The sequence below is a fragment of the Hyla sarda genome, chromosome 8, assembly GCF_029499605.1.
Source record: "Hyla sarda isolate aHylSar1 chromosome 8, aHylSar1.hap1, whole genome shotgun sequence".
Lineage (NCBI taxonomy): Eukaryota > Metazoa > Chordata > Amphibia > Anura > Hylidae > Hyla > Hyla sarda.
In genome coordinates, this window is record NC_079196.1 from 105,031,527 (window position 1) to 105,050,725 (window position 19,199).

The 19,199-nt window shown below is 40.0% G+C and overlaps 1 protein-coding gene across 5 annotated transcripts in view; it reads left to right on the forward strand.

The window, feature by feature from the left end:
- Window positions 1–19,199, forward strand: part of PARD3B (par-3 family cell polarity regulator beta) — a 1,515,381-nt gene that overhangs the window by 571,569 nt on the left and 924,613 nt on the right. For all 5 annotated transcript variants that reach the window (XM_056536585.1, XM_056536586.1, XM_056536589.1 and 2 more), the window contains one exon: window positions 1,054–1,224. In XM_056536585.1, the coding sequence (XP_056392560.1) occupies window positions 1,054–1,224 (171 nt within the window). The remainder of the gene's footprint in view (window positions 1–1,053; window positions 1,225–19,199) is intronic.

Consider the following 19,199-nt stretch of genomic DNA (forward strand, 5'->3'; position numbering starts at 1 on the left):
GTTGCAATGACTAATTCATCTCTGCAGAGATACTTTGTATTGTTTATGCAGTTTAGTATCTAGCTACACTGCACTACATCCCTCTCCATTCATACTGTTGGCTGTACTTTAGGAAATCACAAATAATGCAGATGTCTGTCTCTTGTTAAAAATCTGAAAGCACATACAGTCATAAAGCAAGAATGGATGATGGTTACAAAAGATCAGAGTATGTGAGAAGACTTGTATAAATGATTAAGAGATTTGTTATATATTTAGTTCCCTACCATATATTGGTTTTATTAAAGCTAACATTTCGCTGAATAATAAATATTCTGGCGAGGGGAATTATCTATTTGGTACTTATGGTTTTTATTGACCATTTGTAGCAATCATTGGAGTTACAGCCTTGCATCAGGTATATGGTATGTTCTCCTTTAGTGCTCTGTAATGTTACTTTAAAAAGAGTGAAAACTTAAAGGAGTACTCCGGGGGTAAGGGGGGATTCTGACCACTGGGGCCCCCCATGATCACCAGGACGGGACCCCAGTGCTTCACAAAGAGCATGTGTCATCTACTGGTGGACGGCACACACTCCATTCATTTCTATGGAAGAGCCCATGATGGGAGAGCCCATGATGGAGCCCATGATGCCCGAGAGCTGTACTGGTGTCTTTTCGGCACTTCTCACTGAGAACCGGGTCCTGTCCTGGTAATTGCGGGGTCCCCAGTGTTCGATTCCCCCGTGATCAGCTACTTATCCCATATCCTGTGGATAGGTTATAACTTATTTTTTGCTGGAGATCTCCTTTAATTCCTAATAAATGAATAAAGCTTACAATGACCCAGGAGGCTGCAATACAGTTTTTAAAGGAAGTTTTAAATAGAATAATATGGTGTATGATGTATTTTGAGGCTAGTCTTATACCATTTATCTTCTTTGGAAACAAATTATGCCTCAATCTTTAAAATGAGCATACCTAGTGTATCTGATGACATTTATGATAATGTTATGAGGATGTAATTAGTGTAACAAAAACTTATGTCTAACTTTATTCATCACTTTGTTTATAGGATGGACGCCTAAGAGTCAATGATCAACTTGTTGCTGTGAATGGGGAGAGCTTGCTCAGCAAATCAAATCAAGAAGCTATGGGAACATTGCGGAGGTCCATGTCTATGGAAGGAAACATTCGAGGGATGATCCAGCTTGTTATTTTGCGCAAACTGGAAAAGCAAACAGAGGTAAGTTCTTGACTGATTCAGGAATTAGAGGATGTATTTAAAATAGAATAAATACTTATATATAGTTTAAATGCTATGAAGGGGCGATGGACAAGGGCTACTCATTGCTCTTGATGCTGGAACTACAGAACAGGGCCATCCACTGGGTAAGAAAGTTGTCTTCTACAGGGGGAGGATGATACTTGGAGGGGACAATTCATATTGAGGGGAGAGATAATACTGCCAGGGAGGTAAGGCCATGGGAAAGAGACAGTTCTGGCGGGCATAGAAAATTCTAAAGGATATAGCTGATGGAGGATAGAGATGGTATTGGGGCAGAAAGATAATAAAAAGGGAGATGATACCTTGGGGTAAAATGATACCTGGGTGAGAGAGTATAGTCTGGAGAGATGATACCTGGGGGATGGAGGAGAGTTAATGTATTAAAGAGGAGGAGGAAGGGGCACCAGAGTGCAGTAGGAGTCAGATAACACTTTCAATGTTGTATCTTGGGAAGTCAAGGAGATGAAACTAGAGTGGCCAATACATTGGAAGGAGGGAGAGTTGTTACCGAAGGGCGAAATTAAAGAGGTTGTCCACCATAAGGTGATTTTAGTACATGCCTGGCAGAGAGTAATGGACTTGGTTAGGAAGGATCTGCGCTTGTCTTGGGGCTAAATGGCTATGTCATTAGATTACCATATCTCTGTGGCTAACTTTTTGTGAACTTGTATTTCCTGTTTGACTTTTCTTTTTTTGACTACAAATCCCACAATTCAATTTTCCTCCCTCCCACACATCAGCCACCCCACCCATTGAAACAAAAGACCTGTGGTTTTCATTCATGGTGCCTACAGCTGTTACATTAGTTGCAGATTGATCTCTCTCCCACCAAGTGATCCCTCCACCCATTGAAGCAGACAGGCTTCCTGTCATCAGCTGACTAGTGAGTCTGGTCTCGTCTGCATTGCAAGCTGGGAAAAATCTGAGACAACAGTCATTTTTGTATGCTGTTAAAAATAAATATTGGAGTGAAAATCACAGAAGAATTGTGAGAAAACTGTCACACACAGGTACAGACACTATATTATGAACTACACTAACTTTACAGCTCCTGTAGCATAGTCAAATAAAAAAAATCCTGAAATACCCCTTTAACCTGGGGAGCTGAAGTAGAAGATTCCCGGGACAGACCAAGAGTATTCTCTTGGAAAGGAAGGGGGAGGATTATGTCTGTGGGAGATGCAGGATCAAACTATATAGGGGTTTACTTTTAGTCTGCTGCCATGGAGACATCAAATTCTTTATCGGAGCAGTACATAAAATGCCTATAAAAATAGAAAAACATTTTTTTAAGTAGCTAACTTTTTCATTTGAAATCTAATAAGATGATTTAAAAAACATTTTTTTTTTTTTTTTATACCTTGGTATATACTATATATTGGTTAAAATTATACATTGGTTAAAATTAAACTGGCATCCAGCTCCCAGCTTTAAAAAACAAAAGTTTGATAGAACATATTACAATATCCAATATAGTAAAATATGATGTGCATTTACACTATCTTTATTTCTGTTGATAGCTTTTCTTATTTTCGTGGTGGTTGTACAGATGCTGGGGAGGTAACTAAATATTCCTACATGGGGTACCATCATACCAATGACTGACACTAGATTTACTTGATGGGATATTATCTGCTAAATGAAGTAGCCAAAGCATACCTGTTTTCTAAAAACATATTTGTTTTTCACATATTTCTACATAGATGTAGAGAACTACATTTAAACCAACTGAATTTCTTGAATGTGTTACCTATTGACTGAAAAATGGTCACCAAGTGCTGAGAGCATATCATGTCCTTCACAACAGTCACTCCTGAAAGTCAATTGCTATCTCCTCTGGCACAGGATATCCCTCATTGAGACTTGATGGATATGGTATTTGACTTACATTAAAGTCATATTTACATGTCATAGAGCTAAACATAGCCAGAATTCACATTCAGGGGATGAAATATCATCCTTGTTTACCTACTGAATGTGAACGTGCTGAATGGTTTAATGAGAGTCAGCAACTGTATTCACCTTCAGCCATTAATACTGGCTTTTCTGTACTGTAGTTTTCTGACTATAATGCTGACTTCCGGTTTTTCTTGCATTAATCTCTTCTTCACAAACACCTTTTTCAGTATAAAACATGCAAAAACATTTTTTACAATTAATTTGGTTGTTTTAATTTATTCAACAATTTATATTTACAGTTCTATTGAGCCATATAGAGATGCCTAAAGCATGCCATGTTTTTTTTAAAGATACTTAAATAAAGAAATGCATCTGGCCACATTTGTGATAAAGAAAAGCAAAACATGTTTATAGAAAAACTGCACTGAAGTGTAAAACCACCTAAACATGACGAAAATGGTGTTGTAGTATTGTGATATGGACCAGCTCATCTCTTGAATGCAGAGGCCTAAGTGTTCTGTAGAGCTCCTGAACTCCATCAGGCCTTACACAGTATTGAGAGACTATCACCATCTTTTTTTCTCTTGCAAATTGCACATTTAGACCACCAATGTTTTATTCTGATGTGTCTTGGTGAAATAGAGAAGATTACCTGAGATTATAGAAATATTTACACAAAAGCTAGGTTAAGGCTAATTTTCATAACTATTACTTACATATAAACATCCATAGTAATAATGGCCCAGTGTCTGTGTGCAAACTGATCACTAATTGCCAGTAGACTTAAACATTAAAGGGGTACTCCGGGGAAATAAAAATGTCTCAATACCTGTTCTGTGTCCCCTGCAGTTATCTATGTGATTTTGCCAGCTTCTGTGGCCCCTGTTGTCTACAGAATATTCTTTTTTCTTGATTTTCTTTCAAACTAGCCTTCCCCCCCCCAGCAATAAATCATGATATTCTCTGAATGGCAGCAGTCAGTGATTAGATCTGCAGCAGCATTATGTGCTTAGGAGTCTTCTCTGCTGGCAAAATCCTCACATAGGTAGGGGAGGGGGAGGTGTCACTGGAAAGCAAGAAATTGCGTGGTCTTTGTCTTCCAGGATGGTGGGGGGCTAGTCTCATTGAGGGGTTTGCACAAAGACAAGAAGGATCTGAGAATTACGTCTTTCTCTAATTACCTGCATGTAAGTGACGCTGAAATAGAGAAACTGCTTTTTATATAGCTATTGAATGATATTTAGACAAATACATAGGTTGGTGAGAGGGAAAGGATGGGCTATGGGTTTAGTTCCCTGCAGTACTCCTTTAAAGGTGTATTCCAGGATTTTTTTTTATTTGACTATACTACAGGGGCTGTAAAGTTAGTGTAGTTCATAATATAGTGTCTGTACCTGTGTGTGACAGTTTTCTCACAATTATTTTGTGATTTTCACTCCAATATTTATTATTACCAGCATACAAAATGACTGTTGTCTCAGATTTTTCCCAGCTTGCAATGCATCCGAGACCTGACTCACTAGTGAGCTGATGACGGATGGGTGTAGGGATCGCTTGGTGGGAGAGAGATCAATCTGCAACAGCTGTAGGCCCCCTGATTGAAAAGCACAGGTCTTTTGATGGATGCAGCTCATTTATTTTTTAATGGGTGGGGTGGCTGATGTGTGGGAGGGAGGAAGATGGAATAGTGGGAGTTGTAGTCAAAAAAAGAAAAGTCAAACAGGAAATACCAGTTTACAAATAGCTAGCCACAGTGTTAATCTAATAACATAGCCATTTAGCCCCAAGACAAGCTCAGATCCTTCCTAAGCAAGTCCACTACTGTCTGCCAAGTACGTACTAAAATCACCTTATGTTGGATAACCCCTTTAGTTAATAAAAAAAAAAGAGAAAAAAAAAAATGATGCACCCAGATAAAAGCACAACATGCAGTTATGCCATCCATATATATATATATATATATATATATATATATATTTTTATTTTTTATTTTATTTATTTATTTAAATAATTACAGGTGTGGTCTGATTAGATGCCTGGTCTTGCCACAAGAAGGTGTACAAGTGTTTTCCCTGATTCTCTATAAAGTGGCTTTCAGAGGCTATGTTCGGGTTGTGTAAATTTTGGTGGGAGATGGCTGTTTCAACGACCCCCCCCCCCCCCCAGTTGCCGGTCAATTTAGACCAGCGGTTGCGGCGATTCCGGGTTTCCGGTGACCTGGAAAATAAGGGGGATCGGGGGGGGGGGTCCAAGACATCCCTGATCCCCCTGAAGGGATAGGAGTGAGGTGGAAGGGGTGCCACCCCTCCTATTCCTGCTGTTGGTTGGTCAGAAGCGACCGACCAATAGCAGATCGGGGGCGGGGGGGTTAAAGTTAGGTTCCGGCAGAACGGGGAACTGTGGTGTGACCGGCGGTGGAGCGGCGATCCTCTCACTGGTGCGGCGGGCGACGATCGTGCGGACTACAGAAGCCGTGAGTTGTTTCCTAGCAACATCTGGAGGGCTATAGTTTGGAGACCACTATACAGTGGTCTCTAAACTGTAGGCCTCCAGATGTTGCTAGGCAACAACTCCCAGCATGCCCAGACAGTTGTTTGGGCATCCTGGGATTTGTAGTTTTGCAACATCTGGAGGGCTACAGTTTGGAGATCACTGTGCAGTGGTCTCTAAACTGTGGCCCTCTAGATCTTGCAAAACTACAACTCCTAGCATGCCCACACAGCAGTTTGCTGTCTGGGCATGTTAGGATTTGTAGTTTTGCAACATCTGGTGGGCCACAGTTTGGAGATCATTGTGCGATGGTTTCTAAACTGTGGCCCTCTAAATCTTGCAAACGACGTCTCCCAGCATGCATGAACAGCAAACCCCTCTCTCGGCATGCTGGCAGTTGTAGTTGTGTACCTCCAGCTGTTGTATAACTACATTTTCCAGCATGCCCTTCGGCCATCAGTACATGCTGGGAGTTGTAGTTTTGCAACAGCTGGAGGCACATTGGTTGGAAAAGACTGAGTTAAATAACAGAACATAACTGAAGGTTTTCCAACCAGTGTGCCCCCAGCTGTTGCAAAAGTACAACTCCCAGCATGCACGGTCTGTCAGTGCATGCTGGGAGTTGTAGTTTTGCAACAGCTGGTGGTTTGCCCCCCATGTGAATTTACAGGGAACATTCAAACGGGCAGGTTTACAGTGAGTTTCCTGCTTCAAGTATGAGTTGCGGCAAATTTCCGCCGCAGTGCAAACTCCTATCGGGAAACTTGCCATAAACCCGCCCATGTGAATGTACCCTAAATACACTACATTACACTAACACATAATAAGGGGTAAAACACTACACTGCCCCCCCCCCCCCCCAATAAAAATGAAAAACGTATCGTACAGCAGTGTTTCCAAAGCATAGCCTCCAGCTGTTGCAAAACAACAACTCCCAGCATTTCTGGACAGCCACTGACTGTCCAGTCATGCTGGGAGTTTAGCAACAGCTGGAGGCACCCTGTTTGGCAATCACTGGCGTAGAATACCCCTATGTCCACCCCTATGCAATCCCTAATTTAGTCCTCAAATGCGCATGGCGCTCTCTCACTTCGGATCCCTGTCGTATTTCAAGGAAACAGTTTAGGGCCACATATGGGGGTTTTCCGTACTTGGAAGCAATTGCATTACAAATTTGGGGGGGGGGCTTTTTCTCCTTTTACCCCTTAGGAAAAGTTGGGGTCTACACCAGCCTGTTAGTGTAAAAAAAACAAAAAAATCACACTAACATGCTGGTGTTGGCCCATACTTTTTATTTTCACAAGAGGTAAAAGGAAAAAAAAAAAAAAAAAACTAAAATTTGTAACACAAATACGAAACATCCCATATGTGAGCATAAAATTATCTGCAGACGCACAACAAGGCTCAGGAGTGAGAGCACACCATGTACATTTAAGGCCTAAATTGGTGATTTGCACAGGGACCCCATTTTGGAAGCTACACCCCTCATGGAATGTAAAAGGGGTATAGTGAGCCTCAACACCCCACAGGTGATTGACAAATTTTTGTTAAAGTTGGATGCGAAAATGCAAAAAAAAATATTTCACTAAAATGCTGGTGTTACCCTCAATTATTTTTATTTTCACAAAGGAAAATAGGAAAAAAAAAAGCCCCCCAAAATTTGTAACCCCATTTCTTCTGAGTAAGAACATACCCCAAATGTGGATGTACAATGGGCAAACTACAATGCTCAGAAGAGGATTGCCATTGGGCTTTTGGAGAGAAAATTTGCCATGTGTGTGTTTACAAAGCCCCCATAGTGCCAAAACAATGTGTGGGGGACACATGTGACCCTATTTTGGAAACTACACCCCTCATGTAATGTAATAAGGGGTACAGTGAGCATTTACGCCCCACAGGTGTCTGACAGATTTTTGGAACAGTGCTCCATGAAAATGAAAAATTGTATTTTTCATTTGCACAGCCCATTGTTCCAAAGATCTGTCAAACGCCAGTGGGGTGTAAATTCTATCTGCACCCCTTATTAAATTATGTGAGGGGTTTAATTTCCAAAATGGGGGTCACATGTGGGGGGCGGTGTTCACTGTTCTGGCACCACTGGGCGCTTTGTAAACGCACAAGGCCCCTGACTTCTATTCCGACCAAATTCTCTCTCCAAAAGGTCAATGGTGCTCCTTCTCTTCTGAGCATTGTAGTTTGCCTGCAGAGCACTTGATGTCCACACGTGGGGTATTTCCATACTCAGAAGAAATGGGGTTACACATTTTGGGGGACATTTTCTCCCATTACCCTTTGTAAAAATAAAAGAAATTGGGGAAAAAACAGCATTTTAGTGAAATATTTTTTTTTCATTCATACATCCGAATTTTATGAAAAGTTGTCAAACAGCTGTGGGGTGTTAAGGCTCACTGTACCCCTTATTATGTTCTTTGAGGGGTGAATTTTCCAAAATAGTATGCCATGTGGGTGTTTATTGCTATTCTGGCACTATGGGGCTTTCTAAATGTGACATGCCTGCCAAAAACCATTTCAGCTAAATTTGCTTTCCAATAGCCAAATGTGACTCCTTTTGTTCTGAGCAATGTAGTTCGCCCGCAGTGCACTTGATGTTCACACATGGGGTATTTCTATACTCAGAAGAGATGGGGTTACAAATTTTGGGGGACATTTTCTCCTATTACCCCTTGTAAAAATGTAAAATTTTTTGGGGAAAAAAACTAAATAATAGTATGCCATGTAATTTTTTTTTTTTGTTGTTGTTCTGGCACCATGGGGGCTTCCTAAATGTATATGCCCCCCAAAAAACCATTTCGGAAAAACTCACTCTCCAAAATCCCATTGTCGCTCCTTCGCTTCTGAGCCCTCTTGTGCACCCACAGAGCACTTGACATACACATGATATATTTCCTTACTCAAGAGAAATTGCATTACAAATTGTAGAGTGACTTCTCTCCTTTTACCCATTGTAAAAATTCAAAAACTGGGTCTACAAGAACATGCGAGTGTAAAAAATGAAGATTTTGAATTTTCTCCTTCACTTTGTTGCTATTCCTGTGAAACACCTAATAGGTTAATACACTTACTGAATGTCATTTTGAATACTTTGAGGGGTGCAGTTTTTATAATGGGGTCATTTATGGGCTTTTTTCTAATATGAAGGCCCCTCAAATCCACTTCAAACTGAACTGGTCGCTGAAAAATTCCGATTTGGAAAATGTTGTGAACAAAATTGGAAAATTGCTGCTGTATTTTGAAGCCCTCTGAGGTCTTCCAAAGGTAAAAACATGGCAACTTTATGATGCCAACATAAAGTAGACATATTGTATGTGTGAATCAATATATAATTTATTTGGGTTGTCCATTCAAAGTAAAAAAAAAAATTCAACATTTTCATCAAATTTTGGAATTTTTCAGCGAGAAATTATGCAAGTATCCACAAAAATTTACCACTAACATAAAGTAGAATATGTCACGAAAAAACTATATAAAATGATGGCCAACTTATATAGGTTTGTTTTTAGTTTGTTTGAAATTGTCCTCTTCTGACCCCTATTATTTTTATTTTATTTTTCCATATATGGAAATGTGTGAGGGCAATTTTTTTGCGCTGTCATCTGGCATTTTTATCGGTACTATATTTGTTTTGATGGGACTTTTTGATTGCTTCACATTTTTGCTTCACATTTTTTTATGGTATACAAAGTGACCAAATATATGCAATTTTGGACTTTGGTATTTTTTTAACATTATACTTTTATGGATTGGTTATTTATGCATGCTGCAATAACACACGTTTATTTTTTTGTCTACTTTTTTTTTTAACTGGGAAAAAGGGGTGATTCAAACTTTTATTAGTGATGGGATTAATTCACATTTATGAACTTTTTTTTTTTTTTGCATTTATTACACTTTTGGTCCCCATAGGGGACTATTACATGCAATTCTTGGATTGCATACACTGTTCAATGCCATGGCTGGCTGGAGCATCAGATCAATGCAGTTTTACCACGGTGGTCCTGATCAGCCCCACTGAGCTGTCTTGACATTTTTTTTATATATTTCAAACGCCGCAATCAAAGTTGATTGTGGCGTCTAAAATATAAAGAAAAAATAGGGGTAAATGCCAGGCATCATCGAGATCGATGATGTCTGGCATTAGTCACGGGTCCTGGCGGGTGATATCCAGCGGAACCACCCCCGCTATTAAGTGTGCTCAGCTCCTGAGCCCGCATCACAGAGGGGGAGCGGACGCAGGGCATACAGGTATGCCCTGCGTCCTTAAGGAGTTAAAGGAGGAATAAATGCGGTTTCCCAATGCAATTAGTTTATATATATGGTATTAATCCCTAAGATAATTTCTTCATAGTGCAAATGAGAGGACTGCTATATAAGGGAATTTTCTGTATGTTAAAGAATAAGAGTATTAGTTGGGGGCACCAGGAAATCTTGATTTACAACATTTCTTGGAATAAATGGGTGCATGATGTCCAAAAGGGGGTTATGCGTAGACATTTGGAGAAGTGTCCCCGTATTGCCACAATCCCTTCAGCAGACTAAAGTGTTGGGATACATATTTGCTAGTTTGGCTGGAGTATAATGCCATCCTAAAAATATTTTAATAGAAGATTCAATGTGCGAAGCAGATTGAAGAGAGCAATGGGTAATTTTTAGGGATGTCCCGATACCCTTCATTTGCATGGTATCGGTGACTTGTTTAATGTTCCCAATACCATGTTCGATACCTGCTGCAGTGCCGCCATCCTCTTCTTAATGCCCTGCTCCGCTGCCCCATTTTCCTGTCCACATCATGGCTTCCCATGGAGGATCATGTGACACACACGTCACTCCACCTCCTCCACTGCGCCCAGCATAACGCTATGGAGGAAGTGGAGTGACGTGTATGTCACATGCTCCTCCATAGGATGCCATGATGGGAGAATGGGGAAGCAGAGCAGCAACACCCGACAGAGAACAGCCGCAGGTGAGCAACTACCAGTGGCACTACCGAGGGTGGGAGGTGGGGTTGGCTTGCTGTGTACAAGAGGGGGGGGGGGCTGTCTACAAGTGGGGGCTGCGGTCTACAAGAGGGATGCTGCTGTCTACAAGCGGGATGCTGTCTACAAGAGGGGGGGGGCTGCTGTCTACAAGAGGGGGGGGGCACTGTCTACAAAGGGGGGCGCTGCTTTCTACAGGGGGTGCTGCTAATGTCTGCAACTATCTATACTACCTACAAGGTGATACTACTTACTTTGAAAGGCAATCTTACAGCAGAGTCACCTGCACTATCTTAAATTTATAGGAAGTGCGGGTGACCCAGTTACTACCGCTGCTTGCCATGTGAACATCAGCGCAATCGCTCCAGAGACATTGGTCTCGCTGCCAATGCAAATTTCCTGTTCTGCCCAATGGAGAAGAGAGAAATCTTTGCTCCTACTACAGCGGCCGCCTCTATTGCACACAACAAGGAACCCACATATCAGCACGTTAAGCAGCGCCAGAATCCGCTTCACCCTGGTGTCAGATACCCTTTAAAATAAAAGTACTCGTACTTGGTATCGGCGTCTATTAGAATTAAAGTATCGGTACTCATACTCGGTCTTAGAAAAATGGTATCGGGACATCCCTAGTCATTTTAAAATGATATTTCATTTGAGAATTAAATTCCGACTTCTCGTTCCCAAGTATGCATCAGGTGAGGTTTAATAAACAAAGTGGTGTATGTGAAAGCTAAATAAAAAGGATTAAGGCCTATTTATTAAGAGTAGAGGATTAAAGGGAGTCTTGAAAATGTCCGACTTTGAGGTATTTATATAGTTCTGTGTTAGGCAGAAAAAATTGTGTTTTAATATTAAAAAAGGAAGAACATTATCCTTGTTTAAATAGTTGTGAAACTGAAACTAGGCCAGCTAGCCACTGTCACTTACATTTGCAATGGTGTTGTGAATGGATAATCATTTTGTGTTTAGTGACTAATCCAGTTTCTATTTGAGATCTTATGATGGTCTGGTTTGAGTATGGAGGCCTCATGGTGAGGACATAAATTGTGCTTTTGCTATAGGACGACACACTGCCTCAACTGCTGGTTGTCATGATCTTGAAATGCAAAGTGACATAATATGTTCTTTTTGCACCCCTTTTAAATGGGAAGTCTACTGGACTGTGCAGAGGATGACAGAAAGAAAAGAAATATTGTGCAGAACCAATGCTGTTAGGGCAATGACTTTCTTCTATTACAATTAATATTGGGTCTCCTCCAGCTTTGCTTGGGGATTGTTCTGTATTGGGACACAGACAGATTTTTAGAAGAAACTGGTGGCAGCTAGTTCAGACATCTAGCTCTATTGTAAAACTGATACAAAAAAAATATATCTTTATTGTTTCGGGTATATGGTAGAATTTGTAGCATGTTAGTTGCTGCTATTCATCATGTTCCGATTTTACTGCATTATTTTGTGTGATCAAATATGCTAGCAAAAATGAGCTTCCTGTGTCACTATACACTTCTTCCATATGGTGTATAGTTTGCAGCTGAATGGTAATATTGCTTTGCTTTAAATTCAGCATCATCATTCTCATCATTTGAATGCTATTCTATAAATCTAAAATGTGTGCCTTTTATATACAACAAAAATGACAGATGAGTCTGATAAACCCATACACACTTTATGATGCACACACAGGTAGGGAAGGCACATAAATATGAGCAAGATTTAATAGCACTGGGATAGATCCATCCATTTTTTACTGGGAAATGATTCATGAACCTGGAGATGTATTGACGGCTAAACTCATAAGTGGAGCAGTGGAGCACGGGAGCACAGATCATGAATACATGCCGAGAAGTCATGCATTATATATATATATATATATATATATATATATATATTCTTTATTTACATATTTTTTTCATTTGTATGTATAAAATGTATAAACGTGTGCTCAGTGAAGTGCACAGTCAAACACCATAGAAGGTATGGCACTTTTATTTTAAATGCTCATGCTTGGCTATTTTTCATTACTGCTGAGATCAAGTGAAGGACAAATAATTATTACAGTGCAATGTAGTAGCTGCCCTGTGCTTTCATGAGACTTAGAACATTCCTATTCTTTATAGAAACATGATTATTTGGCTTCTATGGGGGCAGTGGAAGCCATAGGCTACATTTGGCATGTTGTACAGGAGCTTTAAATACTCCAGATTAAAACCACCCCTGTAATATTAGAATGCCAGATTGGACATACTGTTTGAATAAAAAATATTATGTATACCAATCATTTTTGCAGATAATGTTGTGTATAAAGACTGTTTGCTATATATTGATCTGAGGTTGACAGAAAACCACTGACATCTAAGTGGATATACATCGGTTAAATCCCTTCTGATATTTAACTCTTCTTCACTATTTGCCCCCTTTAGAAGTTTTCCATCACTTTTTAGACTTCTTAATTGGAAAGGAAGGGTGGACATAAAGCTTAGGTTTGTTCTGTTACCGTACCATAGCAATGCTAGCAAACAGATGAGAGGGAAATCTGAGCATTCTCTGCTACTCAGAACGGGAAGCAGGTGAGGGAGAGTATCAAGTATCAGGCCTCCCTATTGAACAAAGGTGTATCTGTAGTGAAGAAACCAATGTACGGTGCTTCTACTGATCACCCTAGTTTCAGAACTTTTATTTCCATGTCTATTTTATTATACAAAACATGATGCTACAGAATGCAGGTTTAGAAATGTGAAAACTGGTTTTAGCCCAACACTGGTCAGACACCTCCAAACTGTATTTTCTGTTCCGGAATCATAGTCAATAGATATTACCCTTATTTATTGTTTAGCAGAACCTGGATGATGCAGATTTACATTATGTTCCTTTTTAATTTGTAGCTGTTTTTAGTAGTATGACAACCAGATTCTCTGTGAATTAATAGGGAGGGAGGGGTTGGTGTATCACAGAAGACAGAAAGCCAATAAATCATTTAGATTTCACATCAGCCTTGGTGATTTGAATACCACGGTCCACCAAATCGAAGAGCCTTACTTAAACAGTCAACATGTATTTTTTCTCCATGAATCATGACTCTACAGCTACCATATAAATACTGCTCAAATGCATTCTCCCAGCGCATGAATAATGAAGCTGAGATTGAATGAAACTCTTCTTAAACCGAAATTAATTTTTATATGGTGTGCTGGATGTTCAGTTGTAATTCCATTTGAAAAGGAGAGTCAGTCCCATTTCACCCCACCCTTTACAAAAATCTGTCTTTTTAATGCATGGCATCACTAGATGAACAGAATATCTTTAAACAATCCATTATCTTTTTATTGGCTTAGACACTAATGGAAGCTTCCATGACAGCTATGTTTTACAAGCTGAATACTTTAATTAGGCCAGTTGCTGATCAGTTGTTGGGATATCGATTGTGACATTTATCAAGGGGGCTGAAAAGGTTTTTTTTCTGTGTATTGTTTGTTCATTCACAAGTCTTCACAATACTTTTACCTGTGTATTTAATTTTGTAAACTTACTGTTTTCTTCATCCATCGTATAGCAAAAAAAAAAAAAATTCAGATTTTCTATAAAGGTAGGAAGCTGATGTTCATAACCAAAACAAAGATGTTTTCATCTTGTGTTTCAATGAAGGCATGCAGACCATATATAAGTGTGTGCGAATAGGGGATCTCGGCACAGAGTCTGTATCACTGTATTCATCACCATCCTCACTGACATATATAATATGTTGTTTTGTGAGTTGTCATGCACACAACTACCAGCATGATAAAATGTCGTGCTCACATGTATGGTGCTGCAAAATGTGAGTGTGCGAGAACAGGACATGAGTAAGGAGCAATCACACCAAAGTCCTGCACACAGATTACCTTGTAAACTATGGCTGCAACACAGTAGTGGCTTGTTCATGGTTTACGCCTTAACAGCCAAGCATGATTGATGTCTAAGACTTTGTCCTGGAGCATTATAGGGTAGATGTTATCTTAAAAAAAAAAAAAAATACACCCAAGTGGATTATAAAAAGTGTGTGTTCTTAAAACGTGAGAGATTTAATACATATATTTGTCTGTCTCTACTCTATGATATGCTCCTATGAATTAATTGTCGCAGTTAGATGCAAATGCTAACACTATATCTGACATATGTATAGATATTAATGGGGTTTTATTATGAAAAGTAAATAAAAAGTTAAATGTTGGTCAGTTTTTGCCTCTCGGTGATAGGTGTTTTTAGTCTGACTTGAGGTCAGTGGTATGCTCCTCTTTTATTCAGTGATTTGCAATCATAAAATGTGTTAAAAGCGGGTGAGCTTAGTGTTAGGGAGAGTTACTTCTTGCAGCTTGACACATTTTTGATAATTTAGAAAACAGAAATAGGAAACTGGATTTCAAGTGTGGTGCAAGAAGACATGCACCTTTTAATACATATGGGGGGAGATTTATCAAAGGATTTAGACAGTTTTTTCCTGTCTAAATTTGTCGCTCAGAAAGTCGCAGTCTAAATATGTGCGACTTTTTTGTGACTTTTGCTCTAGAGGATTTTTAGAACATGATGCATTCTAGTCTATTTTAGACTGAAAAATGCATTGGTGCTGAATTTATCAAAAGCGACTGAAAGAACGCCGAAATGTCAGACCATGTTGGAGCAGGTTTACATACAGTCTAAAGCATAGATCCTGAAGTCCGTGCACAGAATTTATCAAGAGCCGTGCACCTTTTGATAAATTAGGCGCACAATAGACCGGCCTAACCCTCTGTAGTTTGGTCTATAATGATGCGGGAAATAGACAAATTTTATAAACATCCCCCATGGAGTATTTTACACTCTATTCACATCACTTTTTTTTTAGATATGTGACCTGTGTATGTCAGGTTACCAGTGAATACTGACTGCAGTTTTCTAGTGAATAAAAAGAAGAAACAGAGCTTTTTATAGAGTAGTATGTCAAGCACAGTGACTTATACAAGGTGTTTATTCACCTTACTGTGAACTGCTTACCTTACTTGGTTGTATAGAATACACAATCACTTTTTCAAGCATAGCATAGGTGAGACAGCCTCCCAGGTATCAGTGTTGCAGCGTTCCAGCCAAAGAATACAATGGGTTAGAAGAAGAGAAAATCCTGGGTTTGTTTGGCACACTCTAACCCCCAGACAGTGATGTAATGCATCACAAGTATCTTTATTCTTTATCAACCGTGGTACAGTGGAATTCAGGGCTTAGATCACAATACAGCTCCTGACTTCTAAACCCTGAAAGATGTCATGTCCAAGAGGGGGTTTGAATGTATCTCATGATAAATATAATTTTATAAGTTATAGATACTAGATATATCTGGATAGAAAATTGATCCAGGTACTTATTCTGATCACCATATTGTAGTTAGGAAGGAATTTTTCCTCTGTAATGGGGCAATTGGCATCAGGGTTTTAGGTTGAACTTGATGGACTTGTCTTTTTGTCAACCTTACAAACTGTGACCATGTAAGTGAGCGCAGAATTGGTGCTTGCCTCATAAACTGTTAGGGTGCGTTCCCACAGGGCGTATACACAGTGTATTTGATGCTGTGCAAAATTTATGGCAGCAGCGGGAAATACGCTGCATATTCCTTGCTCACTATACACACAGGGCTTTCCGGCGGCAGCCCTATGTGTGTAGTGAGTTTTAAAGGCGGAGCCGTGTGCCGGCGTTTCTGTGACGCGCGGCTCTGCCTCCAAAACTCACTGCACGCATAGGGCTGCCGCCGGAAAGCCCTGTGTGTATAGTGAGCAAGAAATATGCAGCCATAAATTTTGCGCAGCGTCAAATATGCTGCATATACGCCCTGTGGGAACGCACCCAAAGTGACGGCTGCTATCAGCCTTATTAACCCCTTAACAACAATGGACGTAAATGTGTGTCATGGTGCCATGGTACTTAAGGCATCATGGCGTACATTTACACTCCGTCATGACCGCGAGCACCGGAGCGGTGCTTGCATCATGCACGGCAGGTCCCGGCTGCTATCAGCAGCCAGGGACCCGCCGGTAATGGCTGACATCCGTGGCAGTACGGTACTGTGAATGGATAATCTGATCGCCCGCAGCCCTGCTGCGGCAATCCGATCATCCAGCATGGCAGCCGGAGGTCCCCTCACCTGGCTCTGTCCGTCTCCCGGGGTCTTCTGCTCTGGTCTGAGATTGAGCAGACCAGAGCAGAACACCAATAATACTGATCACTGCTATGTCCTATGCATAGCACTGAACAGTATTAGCAATCAAGTGATTGCTATTGAAAGTCCCCTATGGGGACTATTAAAGTGTAAAAATGAAAGTAAAAAAAAGAAAAATCCCCTCCCCCAATAAAAATGTAAAATGTCCTTTTTTCCCATTTTACCCCCCATAAAGTAAAAATAAATAAATAATTAATACACATATTTGGTATTGCTGCGTGCTTAAATGTCCAAACTATTAAAATATAATGTTACTGATCCCAAACGATGAACGGCGTGAACGTTAAAAAAAAAAAAAAAAAATCAGCTTTTTTGTCACATTTTTATTAAAAAAAAAATGTATAACAAAATGTATAAAAGTTTTATATACACAAATGGGGTATCAATAAAAAGAACAGATCATGATGCCAAAAATGAGCCCTCATATCGCCGCTTAACCCCTTCAGGACCAAGCCCATTTTGGCCTTAAGGACCAGAGCGTTTTTTGCACATCTGACCACTGTGACTTTAAACATTAATAACTCTGGAATGCTTTTAGTTATCATTCTGATTCCGAGATTGTTTTTTCGTGACATATTCTACTTTAACATGGTGGTAAATTTTTGTGGTAACTTGCATCCTTTCCTTGTGAAAAATCCTAAAATTTGATGAAAAATTTGAAAATTTTGCATTTTTCTAACTTTGAAGCTCTCTGCTTGTAAGGAAAATGGATATTACAAATAAAAAAAAAATTTATTCACATATACAATATGTCTACTTTATGTCTGCATCATAAAAGTGATGAGTTTTTACTTTTGGAAGACACCAGAGGGCTTCAAAGTTCAGCAGCAATTTTCCAATTTTTCACAAAATTTTCAAACTCACTATTTTTCAGGGACCAGTTCAGGTTTGAAGTGGATTTGAAGGGTCTTCTTATTAGAAATACCCCACAAAAGACCCCATTATAAAAACTGCACCCCCCAAAGTATTCAAAATGACATTCAGTCATCATTTTAACCCTTTAGGTGTTTCACAGGAATAGAAGCAAAGTGAAGGATAAAATTCACAATCTTCATTTTTTACACTCGCATGTTCTTGTAGACCCAATTTTTGAATTTTTACAAGGGGTAAAAGGAGAAAATGTATACTTATATTTGTAGCCTGATTTCTCTCGAGTAAGCACATACCTCATATGTCTATGTAAAGTGTTCGGCGGGCGCAGTAGAGGGCTCAGAAGGGAAAGAGCGATAAGGGGATTTTGGAGAGTACGTTTTTCTGAAATGGTTTTTGGGGGGGCATGTTGCATTTAGGAAGCCCCTATGGTGCCAGAACAGCAAAAAACCCTCACATGGCATACCATTTTGGAAACTAGACCCCTTGAGGAATGTAATAAGGAATAAAGTGAGCCTTATTACCCCACAGGTGTTTCACGACTTTTGCATATGTAAAAAAATAAAATAAAATTTCCACTAAAATGTGTGTTTCCCCCCTAATTTCACCTTTTTGCAAGGGTTAATAGCAGAACATACCCGCCAAAATTTGTAACCCCATCTCTTCTGAGTATGGAGGTACCCCATAAGTTGACCTGAAGTGCACTATGGGCGAACTACAATGCTCAGAAGAGAAGGAGTCATATTTGGCTTTTTGAGAGCAAATTTTGCTCGGGGAGCATGTCGCATTTAGGAAGCCCCTATGGTGCCAGGACAGCAAAAAATACCCACGTGGCATACCATTTTGGAAACTAGACCCCTTGAGGAACGTAACAAGGGGTACAGTGAGCATTTGCCCCCCACTGGTGTCTGACAGATCTTTGGAACAGTGGGCTGTACAAGTTTTCATTTTCACGGACCACTGTTCCAAAGATCCGTCAGACACCTGTGGGGGGTAAATTCTCACTGCACCCCTCATTACATTCCGTGAGGGGTGTCGTTTCCGAAATGGGGTCACATGTGGGTTTTTTTTTTTTTTGCGTTTGTCAAAACTGCTGTAACAATCAGCCACTCCTGTGCAAATCACCTCAAATGTACATGGTGCGCTCTCCCTTCTGGGCCTTGTTGTGCTCCCCCAGAGCACTTTGCGCTCACATATGGGGTATCTCTGTAGTCGGGAGAAATTGCGTTACAAATTTTGGGGGGCTTTTTTCCCTTTTACCTCTTGTGAAAATGTAAAGTATAGGGCAACATCAGCATGTTAGTATAAAAAATAAAAAAATTTTACACTAACATTCTGGTGTAGACCCCAACATTTCCTTTTCATGAAGGGTTAAAGAAGAAAAAGCCCCCCAAACCTTGTCACACAATTTCTCCCGAGTACAGCGATACCCCATATGTGACCCTATACTGTTGCCT